Consider the following 12318-nt stretch of genomic DNA (forward strand, 5'->3'; position numbering starts at 1 on the left):
GAACTCCAGGGTGGCCTTGTCACTGCTGAGCGTTACTCTGGGATGATCTGACTGAGCTGTCCGTTTTAAGGAGCTTCTGATGATAGTGTCCTTCATTCTTTTCCTCTTGAGTGGGTCAGATTATCTACCCAGAGTAGACTTTCAGTCTCCTGTTTGGAAGGTGAGGAAGGGCAGGTGCCAGAATATTTAGGGAGCTAAGGGTAAGAGGAAGGCTGAGGATCTCAGCATCCAGTGTACATAGTCTTTTATTCTCCCTGTTACCTGAATAGCCAGACTTCAGCTATGCCAGATTTCCCCCAGGTGAGAGACCCCTCTGTTTTGGTTTTTAGAGAATAAGGCTCTGTTTTTTTCAGGATTGGGTTAGAGGAGTGGCCAGCTGTGCAGAATAGGGTTGGAGATATCTGTGTTTCTGGCTGATTTTTAAATAGGCTTTCACCAGTCCTCCTTATTTGAGCCCCAGTTCACTCATTTTCAAGGATACCTGGCTCCATTGATTTGTAAGTCTTTCGAGGATTCAAAAAGTTTAAATTGGGTTGGTTTTCAGCTCTGTCCACTATCCATTTAAGAATCAGTTTTTTCAGACCTGTTAACTCCATCTGCTTTCCAGCCTTTGAAATTTTATTGCTATTGTCTCTTCTCCTAAGTCTCTTTTTGCTTATGGGTCTGTGTCTTTTTTAAATTAAAGTTTTACACAAGTTTTACCTGGAAGTTGATAAAACTTGCTTCATTATGACAGTATATCTTTGGCTTCATTGCCTTGATTTACTTTAAATCATTTGATTCTCAATATCCCAATTATATTTTCATATTTTTATCACTGAATAGATGTGTAGAAACTAAATTAGAAGAATAGAACATGGTATAGATAGTCTGCTCTGCAGTGAGCTATTGGATTTAGCTGAACTTTTCAAAACAAGTTGGAATTTGATAGAAACAGAGTAAAGAACAAATTAGATCTATTTTTTTCACTATAGTAGAAAATACATGATATATATTTATATCTTACTGCATTATAAAATTTTTATTTTTATATTTCTTCATAAGTCTCATGACTCTGACTGATTTGCTAGTGCCACAGTACTGTTTTATCTCATGCTTATATTCTAGAAATGTAGTATTCACGGACATAAATTCCATACTCCGCTACTTGGCTAGAATTGCAACTACAGCTGGGCTGTATGGTTCTAACCTGTTGGAACATACGGAGGTAAGGAATGAACAACGCATTGGGTGTATTTTGTTTTGTTTAGATTTAGGCTTCTGCTCTTTTGAGAATTTCTTCATTTCATTGTTGACTTACAGACTATTATTCTATTTAAGGATATTAACAGAATGTTAGTTATAGAACAAATTAAGGAATTTGCATCTGTTTTTATTTTCAGGAAAAGACTCTTAGCTCCTAAATTTGAACTTTTAAACCCATACCAGCTGTCCTACTGAGTCATTTCGTGCTGTCTTCCTCTGCCTAGATTCCTAGAATTTCATAGCTGGATAGGACCGTGTCCGTCATTTTATGCAGCTTCTTTACAGATGAGGCAGCAGGCCTAGAAAAGTTACAAGGTTTGTCTAGGGTCACACGCATAGTTTGGATCCCATTTTCCTTTCTAAGTATATACCTTATTTAATTATAGCAATAGTAGATTAACTTTCAATACAGCACTTTAGATGCTTTCCTCCCTCTTTGTATTCAGTTCTAACTTCCCTAAATCTTATAAAATTCAAAATACCTTGAATAGTTGCCAAGCATTTACTTTTAAATTCTGCAAGTGGATGAATCTGTTTAGCTCCATGCTGTCTGTGTGGTTTGATCAGGTTTGTTGTTCCTTCCTGCAGCCAGCACTCCTATCTTTATTTCTCTTTTTCTTCCCTCAAGTGCCTTTCCACACCACTGCAAAAAAAAAAAAAAAAGAAAGAAAGAAAAAAAGAAAGCATAGAAAAATAACAAAATGCGTTTAAGTGCCAGTTTAGATCCCAGGCAATCACAGTCAAGTCTACATAATGGTAAATTCTGTAATCGAGATAAGATAGGCATGGTTCTAACCCTGAGATCATTTGTTTGCTAGTTCGTTTAAATCTAAACCTTGGGATGCATTTCTTTTCACAGATTGATCACTGGTTGGAGTTCAGTGCTACAAAATTGTCTTCATGTAATTTGTTTACTTCTGCAATCAATGAGCTTAATCATTGTCTATCTCTGAGAACGTACTTAGTTGGAAACTCCCTGAGCTTAGCAGATTTGTGTGTTTGGGCCACCCTAAAAGGTATCAGTAATTTTTCTTGAAGAATGTTCTGTTTTAATTATTTGATATTTTGCTGAATAAGAAGTATGTGTATTTCTCCATAGATGAACATCTCTCTCTCTACCCAATAGCAGTCACTTAGGACTTTCTTACAAAGGAATGACCTCCTTGTTCCTGGAGGTTAACCCTGTCTTACTACCACAGCTCCTGTCTTGCCTTTGGAGCTGGCCTTGTTCCTCATCCTGTTTATGTCGGCCGCTCTCCTATCTCAGCCGTTACTTTACGGCAGTTCCTGTTGTCTCTGATTGCTCAGTAGTGTGTGAGAGGGGTGGGGTGGGGTCACCTGGAGTTGTTCCTCTGGGAAGTCACTTTTTCCATCTTCTATGACTAGTTTGGAACAGGTAAGAATATGGGATTGATGCATGATACAAAGAGGACTTGAATTCTGTTAGCTTATTTTCTTAAAAAAAAAAAAAAAACCTGAAACAAATGTACCAAATGTTTTATCATTCTTTAAACCTGGATTATGTGGGTTTTTTTTAATAGCCTCTATACTTTTTCTGTGACTTAACCTTTTCTCCAAATTAAGTTGTTATAACCAACACAAAATGAAGGCCTTTCCTAGTTAGAACTTTTCATCTATCGGTTTATGATATTTTTGCCTATTGTGATTTTTGACTTAATGTTCATGAAAGGAAGGCAGTATCTTACAGAGGTAGCTTTGTGATGTTAAAGAGTTAAATAAACTTTCCTTCAGCACCACTTTTGATATTACATCTGAAGAGAGGACTTACTTCTTGATTTTTATTTTGTTCTCTAGTTGATCTACTTAAAGCTTTTCCTTAATTGTGACGTGCAGGATTGGCCTCATAGTGGGTCTGTGGCAGTGGTGAGGGCAAGATTTGGTATTCACTTCAGTGAATTGATACGAAAAAATATTTTAATTAATTTTTGTGAATTCTGTAAAATATGTTAAAAGTATTAGAAATCACTTCCATGTACACCTAGATTTTAAAATGTCATGGAAGCAGAGCTTTAAGCCATCTCGTTTACTGAGATTAACCAAGACTGGAACTTTGCTTTTGAAATTTCAGATTTATTGAATAGTTTTAAAATTATGTTTGCTAATAGGAAATACTGCATGGCAGGACCAGTTGGAACAGAACAAAGCTCCAGTTCATGTAAAACGTTGGTTTGGCTTTCTTGAAGCCCAGCAGGCCTTCCAGTCAGTAGGTACCAAGTGGAATGTTTCAACAACCAAAGCTAAAGCGGTAAGGCTTTTAAAATTATTTTTAATGCTGATATCTTGTCTGTCTGAGATCCTAGGTCTAAAAAGAAGATGATTCTTGTTCACAGGTTTGTTTGTTTGTTTGTTTTCTTCACGAATAGTGATCTTTTTGGAAGGATCTGCCACTATTTAGTCTCGGTTTGTCTTTAGCTGCTTGCCTGTCCTAAGCCTTAATTTTTGTAATTATACTGCGGAAGGGTGATGACCACCCAGTGTGAGGCTACACTCTCGTTATTTTGTAGCTGTGCCGTCTTTTCTTCCTCTCAGGTCCTCTGTTCTCTGGTTTTGAACTGTTGTGACCTTCGAGTCCTGGGCTTCTGTAGAGCCTTTTCGTGGATTCTGTAGGAAGAAATGACGTGGAGTATAGTAGGAGAGGTCCTCTTCCCAGCTAGTCATTCTGCTTTGATCTGTTTTACGTATTAGGCTTGTGTAGTAAAGTTAGGATTTAAAGGTGTTCCACTTAGCCATATAGCTATTTTTGTTGTTGTTCTGCTTTTTAGGCACCTGAGAAAAAGCAAGACATTGGGAGATTTGTTGAGCTTCCCGGCGCTGAGATGGGAAAGGTTATCGTCAGATTTCCTCCAGAGGCTAGTGGGTAAGAAAATTACTTATAATTGGATTCATTTAGTGGAAAAGCTTTAAGATAGTTATCAAATACTTTTAATATTAATATGTTAAGAATATAGAAGAAAATAAGTAAGATTTTAATTGTGGGAGTTAAAATTCTAAACATCTTAATAGTCTTTTAAATTGTTGATGGTTAATTATCATGTATAAAATTTGTAGCTTGAGCTTATTATAGCAAGACAATATTTTAATTTTACCCCAGGCAGAATTTTGATTATAAGTAGGAAAGTATCTATTGATGGAAAGGCTTAAGTTTTTATTTAGATTTTGAGATTCAGGAGCTTTCATTTAATAAGGATTTGTATTTGTACCCTTAGCAGTCCTTTCAATTAGCAGTAGAGGTTTGTTAGACTTATTTTAAGTTACTTCTTTTCCCCAAATAAAGGAAGAGGAGTCCTGAAAAAGCTTGCTTTCTGTTTTCTTTTTTAATTGCAGTCCCATCAGTTACAATGTGTCAACTTCTGGTGCCCAGCACAACCTCCCAGTCATCCATATACATGTGTTTGTTTGCATGGCTTTTTTCATTAAAGGTTATTACAAGATATTCTGAAAACCTTTCAGTTCTTTCCATTATTAGCAGGTTTCAAAACGCTTTTCAGTCTGGCACCCATAGAAAGTAATAACGTGACTAGCTCACTAGGGGAAAGGACTGTTCTGGCTGGAGCCACCAGCAGGGGTCTGCGCAGACCTTGCCTAGCATTCCCCAGGGTGAGGGCAGTCCCCACTTTTGCACATGTGTCAGCCTCTTTGAGTCATGCTGGACAGACTTTGTCGTGGAGCCCTCCCAATGATTTTAACATAACAAAATGCTTCTTCTTAAGGCAGGTAGCCTCAGGAACTTAGCTATTAGGAAAGTATTGTCATATTTTATAAAGGAGATGATTGGGTTTTTCCAAGTTTTGTTTAATTTCAGATTTTGTATTCTTACCCATCTGTGATAAATGGAGTGTGTAGACAATAGGAAGTGGCAGATGAGGAAACAGCTTTATTTTAGCTGTTCTTAATGTAGTTCTTTACAGACTATTTCGTAAGTACCATTAACAACAAAACCAGTTTTAGAATTCCACATTTTCTCTCTGCTTTCCTAAGTTTGCTCATTTAGATGGGGAAATAAAGGATAGGTAGAAGGAAATGAAAGAAATAATGGTTCTGGAAAAATCACAGACTAAATCATTAAAGGACTGATTGATAGTTGACTGAGTAGAGTCAGTCATAAATAGTATTCATTTCACATTGTTTAATTCCCTCAGCCATTCTGAGTTCCTACCACCCAATATTCTGCTCTTGTGTTCTTGATGTGAGATGTCATGGTTGTCCCATTGGGTAGTGACTTTAATGGTTTCATAAAAGCCAGTTTTTTAGCCATGGCTGTTTATAGTGATGCCATTTGAACATGTGTCCCTTTTGAATCTTTTTATATTTTCTGTCACTGTCACTTCTTGAAATAGTGAGCTCCTCATATTTATTATTTACCGTATGAGATATGTTTATCTGTTCTGAATAATGTCAGTTTCAGAGACCGTGTTCTTGGCTGAATACAGTCTTGGGACTTGGAATATAAATCAGCGTTCAGGTTTTTAAAAACATTCGTAATTTTGATTATATCTCCTTATACTACAAAAGAAGTCTTTAATTATTTTTTTCACCTTCTTTTCTGTATTTCACAGAAGGTCAGAGGGCTTGACTTCTGCCTTTCATTCGTGTTCTTAGCTAATGCATATATAGCACCTGCCATGTGCAGACACTGCCACCCACTTTACATATAGTAACTTGTTTAATCCTAACAGCCCTGTGAGGAAGGCACTGTTACTATCTCCAGTTTTAGAAATGGTTTCAGAAACTGATTCATACAGTGGTATAGCAACTTGCCAAACCCAAACCTACGCTGTCTGGCTCTAGAGTCCATACAACTAAAAATTATATTCCTGTGTCTGGTATGTGTGGGAAAAGCCCAATTTAGCATCAGTACTAACTAACACAGTATGAATCTTATTTTCTTTAGCTGTCCTGATATAGGTGGTTTCTTGAGCCCATTATTTTTGTTATCTTGTGGATATTTTATAGTCCTTTTAGCTTTTTTGAGGTTTAGAACTGCATACACTATTTCAGATTCAGAGATAATATCTTCAAGTATAATATAATGGTTTGATTTATTTCATCACCCCTCTTAAAGTAACTCCTGTATGTGAAGCACATTAGCTGTCAATTTTTAGGTAGTCAGTGATTGTTAGTCTTCTCTTCTTAACAATGGATATAGCATGTTATTGGGTGTAACACTTCCAGTGAAAACTGCAGAGTATTTCTCTTTCATTTTCAGAACTCACAGTCCTTTAGTTTAAATGAACTTTTAATTTTAGAATAGTTTTAAATGTATGAGACTATTGCAGAAATAGAAAAAAAAAAAAATTCCCACGTACCTGCACCCAGTTTTCCCTAATGTTAACATCTTACATTACTGTGGTACCTTTGTGACAGTTAATGAACCAGTGTTGGTGTATAATGATTACCTAAACTCTATACTTTTTTGGATTTCATTAGTTTTTTTCCTAATGTCCTTTTTCTCTTTTAGGATCTCGTCTGGGATGCCACTTATGGTGCTTTATTTTATGCAGAAAGTTTTGAATAATCCTAAATGCATTGCGTAGTATTTGCCTGCATTCACCTGTGCATATAAACTCTTTAAAATTGAATCATTGGTCTAGAAAACTGTGTGAATATTTTAAAAAGTGGAATGATTTTAAAAATGATATAAAGACATACAAAAGGTTGTACTGTTCCCTCCCCTATTGATGTCAACTGAGAACAGAGGTTTGCGTGAAACTAGATGCCTCTCTGTAGAACAGTGTGACTGTGGCCACCGTTACCAGTGAAGTGTATCTTCGACAAAATACTGCTTTGTATCCACTTCATTGATAGAGGAGGATGTTGTGTAATATTTTTAACAGTGCCTCTAGTTTTATTCCATATAATTGTCAGCTGCCCATAGAACAGAATAGTATTTTATAGATTGTGATCTGCGGAATGTTGGCACTGGATGAGGCCTTCAGGATCATTTAGTTAAAATCTTTTTTATTTTGGATTCTGAGAAAACTGAAGCCTAGAGAAGTCAAGTGGCTTTCCTGTGGCTTCCTAATTCTCATATGCTCTTTTATTTAATTATCACAGTGACAGTAGCATTCTCAGGGTTGCTTCTGTCTGGTGTGCAGTAGGCGGGTGCCCAGTTCTTGTAGCATCTGCTCTTATTAAGGTAGGCTACCTGTAGCATTGCAGACAGTTTTGAAACTGGGTTCTAAATGACCTTTCATTCCTCAGTGAAAAAAGGAAAATGGAGATTTGCCTTAAGGTTGTAAATAACTTGTTCCTTTGTGAGATTTTACATATGAAATTGATTCTTACCATCATTTTATAAATGTTATAGTCTTCTTTTCCTTCCCCAGGGTCAGATTTTCTGTCACAGTACTTCTTGTTAGCAAATAAAATATGACTGGAATACCAACTAAAAGGATTTTTGTTTAGTTCTCATCTCCTCAAAAAGGTTAAGTTTAAGTATTTAGTTAAAAGCATGTTAATGAGTTTCTTTGTAAAATGTTTTTGTTTTAGTTACTTACACATTGGGCATGCAAAAGCTGCTCTTCTGAACCAGCACTACCAGGTTAACTTTAAAGGGAAACTGATCATGAGATTTGATGACACAAATCCTGAAAAAGAAAAGGAAGATTTTGAGAAGGTAATTAAAGGTGTAGTGATGACCCTTTGTCAGTAAAGTTAATAAAATTAGACGGTGACCTGATACCTTCATGGTATGAAAATAAACTTAAGTTTACTCTCATAGCTGCTTCTTTCCCTCACCTGTGTATTCTTTTCTGAGACCTAAGCCAAGAAATTTTGAGTTCCCATACCAAAAATCTTCAGTTTATTTTTTTTCCTCCTCAATTGTTGTAGAATTTACCTAAATGATGCATTTTCCTGTAAGTATCAATTTCTTAAATAATTGGTCACTAGAGGCAGGTTTCCTTTTTGTTATGTAATTTTATGAATGACGCAAACACTAAGTAGGTATTAGAAAATGTGAAGGTTTCCTAGCCTCTTATATCATCTATTTAGAAGCACTGCAATGTATTCAAAGAGAGGGCAAATAATTGTCAGCACGACCGATAGTAATCCGCTTTTCCAGAGTAATTGGAAAGCATCATGAGATCAGCTTTTTCAGCTGAAAATTTAGAGGCTAGTATAATGAATGTCTCTCTTTCACTCTCTCTTTATTTTTTTTTTCCTGATCTAATATGATACAACTTCCACAACCATTTTCAGGCTATATAAGACTGATGGTGTGTTATTACATTTGCCTAAATGCAGTATCAAGGATTGAAAATTCACCAGAAAATCCAAAAGATGAACTGATGGTCATTTTAAATTCTTATTGCAGGTTATCTTGGAAGATGTTGCCATGTTGCATATCAAACCAGATCAGTTTACTTACACCTCAGATCATTTTGAAACCATAATGAAGTATGCTGAGAAGCTCATTCAGGAAGGGAAGGCTTATGTGGATGATACTCCTGCTGAGCAGATGAAGGCGGAACGTGAGCAGAGGATAGAGTCCAAACACAGGGAAAACTGTAAGGCACAGTTAGTGGTTTATATTTTAATTGACATTTTTCTTGTGTTTAGTAGAAAATGGTTTCTGTGAAAGATGCTGGTTTGAAACATTTGGGGATGTGTTTCCTGTTAATTCATCTCTTAGAAATCTTTTCTCTGTCATCTTTACGTTGTTATTGCTTTGTTGGCATCACACCTGCCTGTGAAGTGTGCATGCCCTCAGCATCTCTCCTGTTACCTGCAGTCTTTTGATTGCATTCAAGCCATTGAATGATTCCTTCTGTGACATTTTGTAGTTCTCTCAATTTAAATACTTCACTTTTCTGTTAGAATGGTTGATGATAATGTTACCCATACCCAAATCTTCCTGTCAGCATGTGGGTAAATGTAAATAGAACACATAAGCTTGGTGCTACCCTGTGTCTGAAATATCACTTGAAAAAACACATAATCTTTCTTATTCGTTACTTGTCCCTGAGCTTCTGGATCTGGCTATTTTTATTCTGTAATTATGTTGCCAGAACTTCTAAGCTACTATATCTAAATTTTGAATGTCACATTTGGGAAGTATAGTAAATTCACATCGTTATGGAAGTCTGCTTTTTTGTTTTGTTTTATTTTTTTAAGTTTCTCTACATTTTCAAAGGTAGTTAACACTGGACTTTTAGACCTAACTTGATTCTTTGAGAGCAGGTAAAGTGTCCTTCATATCTTTAGTAGTTTCCACAGAGAATCATTTTTTAGCAGTTCTTTCCTACTCATATGGGGCAGGTACCTTCCTGACATAGGTAGGACCATAGTCAATGAGGATACAGAAGTTTTTTTCCTGGGATAAGCTTGTATCACTGTCTGTTTTCTATCATCTCTCATTTTTTCAGATTTAAGGGTATCCTACTTTCCACTGGAAAGACTGAAGGTGCTTTTGGGGAGCTCATGGGCTTAGGCTCTGAGCGTGAGCTGTGTTCTTTAGACGGGAATGGGCTGCAGCACTAACACCTGGGCTGGGCCAAAGAGGTCTGTCCCCTGGGCATGAGGTGGCAAAGGAACAGAATGCTTCTGCTTCAAACACACTTAAATTTGATCCAGGTGGTGGGGGTGAGAATGGGAGCTGGGGGAGAAGCTGGCCAGTTTTGCCATAGTGGGAAAATGTACCCTTCATCAATACTACATCAGTGAGAAGTGTTGACTTCTGAAATATTCGTATAGAGTACATTTCCTAAGTGTTTTGTGGGACAACTTCATTTTTTTAAAAAAATGCCATGTACTCTGGGTATCAGATATTGGAACTATTACAGTATTTTTAAACAAGTGAAGTGTATTTGTAATATAAAATCAGATCTTGAAAATTTGTATCAGATTATAAGGCTTAAAATAATTTGAATGCAGCCAGATTAGTAGTACATTAAGATAAACTATAGTATAACCATCATTTTGTAGCTATTGAGAAGAATCTACAAATGTGGGAAGAAATGAAAAAGGGAAGCCAGTTGGGTCAGTCCTGTTGTTTGCGAGCAAAAATTGACATGAGTAGTAACAATGGGTGCATGAGGGACCCCACGCTTTATCGCTGCAAAATTCAGCCACACCCAAAAACTGGAAATAAATACAAGTAAGTGCATCTCTTTCATTATGCTGGGCGGCTTACTGTGCTTTTGCTTTGATGCTCTTTGTAAACGCGGAGTAGGGAGTAGATGCAGACTAGTCAGGAGACCTGGACCTCTGTTTACCTGGGGGTTAGCTGGCTGTCGGTAAACTTAAAGCTTGTAGCTTCTTGGGATGTTACCTATCAGTTAAGGTTATACTAGATTATTTCTAAGATCATTTCTGTCTGTAAAAGTCCTTGAGTCTGCTGAAAGTTGCTTTTTATGTATAGATTAGGTGTACTGTGGTGTGTATCTTTAGATGAAAATACTTCTCTTCCTGTCGTAAACTTCAATTCTGCTAGACATAGTAGATTCATAAATGTGATAGAGTTGAAAATTTAAATATAAATAACATAAGAGAGTATCCTGTGTTTTTTCTAGTTTCAGATAGTTTTCCATGTGGGTTTTCATTCAGGTTAACAGGTTTTTTTCTTTAAATACCCCCCTACCATGCCATTAATTCATAAAGTAACCACAGAGTATATTTTCATATACTTTGAAGGAGCCTACTACACACAAGTGCTGAATTACAACTTCTGAAGAGACTGGTGGTTGCAAATTACTTAGGGAGCTAATGTGACTTTTCTGTAAGCTTGAGGTTGCAGACGTGTGTGTCTGTGTCTGTACGTAGAAAAACACTTCACGTGTGTGTGTGTGTATATATATCCTTCATTTTTCTCCTTTTTTCTTTTAATTTTATCTTTATTGAAGTGTAGTTGATTTACAATATTAATTTGAAGTGTATAGCAAAGTGATTCAGTTATACATATACACACACGTACATACACACATATATATGTATATATACACATAAGTATTTTCAGATTCTTTTCCATTATTTATGTCCTTCATTTTTAACAGGATAGTTGCACCCTGTTTTACTAAACAAGTATTTTGAATGTTTAGAAAAGTGAATTTGAGTACACATTTTCAGTATCAAATTGCAAAGCATAGTGCAGTAGGGTCTTAATGAAATTCTGTCTTAAAAATTAGAAGGCATAATGCAATAGTATTCTTTAAAAATTCATATGAAAACTGCATATGTGTTGTGTACATTATTTTAGACAAACTACTTAAGAGTAGTCCATTTTAAATGGAATTTTAATCTAATAATTTTGTTTCCTATTGTTTGTCAGAGATGGGAACACTCTGTTCTAGAATGCATTTATAATTACAGAAGTGTTCAACTTGGAGATTTACTTGATTGTAAAACTATTTAAGATATTGAAAAGCTAAATTCCCTCAAAATTATTGTTGCTTTCTACCATGATATACATTGGCCATTAGAGATAAGACTATAGAATTTGCTGTCCCAGTATCCATTTGTCTGTTAAATTGCAGATTTGCTTTTTTGTTTGAATATTGAATATGTAACTGATTCATTGTCTTCAAAATCTTTATAATGTTTTAATGTGCTTTGAGTATTATGAGTCAAAACACCTGTTGGTTCTTAAGAAATTCTTAACTTGTAAAGAACTATGTTTTAAATTAGTATTGCTGCTTATAATGCCTAATCTAAGATGAAAAGGGTACAATCCTTTGTTGATTTTCAAAATATTCCCTTTTTTTTCTAGTGTTTATCCTACATATGATTTTGCCTGCCCCATAGTGGACAGCATTGAAGGTGTTACACATGCCCTGAGAACAACAGAATACCATGACAGAGATGAGCAGTTTTACTGGATTATTGAAGCTTTAGGCATAAGAAAACCCTATATTTGGGAGTATAGTCGGCTAAATCTCAACAACACAGTGCTTTCCAAAAGAAAGCTCACATGGTTTGTCAACGAAGGACTAGTAGATGGATGGTATGTTTGCTGTTGTCTAGAACTGAGAGGAAGCGAGGACACGGTGTAGCACTAAGTTTTAAACTGCCTTGAGGGGTTGGGTCAGGATGAGTGGGAGGGGTTGGAGTGGGTGG

At 36.1% G+C, this 12318-nt stretch overlaps 1 protein-coding gene across 2 annotated transcripts in view; it reads left to right on the forward strand.

The window, feature by feature from the left end:
• The window catches only part of EPRS1 (glutamyl-prolyl-tRNA synthetase 1), a 56081-nt gene that overhangs the window by 5691 nt on the left and 38072 nt on the right, over nt 1-12318 (forward strand). For both annotated transcript variants that reach the window (XM_031438394.2, XM_031438395.2), the window contains exons 3-10: nt 1108-1207; nt 2105-2261; nt 3372-3511; nt 4029-4123; nt 7756-7882; nt 8582-8774; nt 10192-10363; nt 11972-12205. In XM_031438394.2, the coding sequence (XP_031294254.1) occupies nt 1108-1207; nt 2105-2261; nt 3372-3511; nt 4029-4123; nt 7756-7882; nt 8582-8774; nt 10192-10363; nt 11972-12205 (1218 nt within the window). The remainder of the gene's footprint in view (nt 1-1107; nt 1208-2104; nt 2262-3371; nt 3512-4028; nt 4124-7755; nt 7883-8581; nt 8775-10191; nt 10364-11971; nt 12206-12318) is intronic.

This window comes from Camelus dromedarius, chromosome 21 (genome assembly GCF_036321535.1).
Source record: "Camelus dromedarius isolate mCamDro1 chromosome 21, mCamDro1.pat, whole genome shotgun sequence".
Lineage (NCBI taxonomy): Eukaryota > Metazoa > Chordata > Mammalia > Artiodactyla > Camelidae > Camelus > Camelus dromedarius.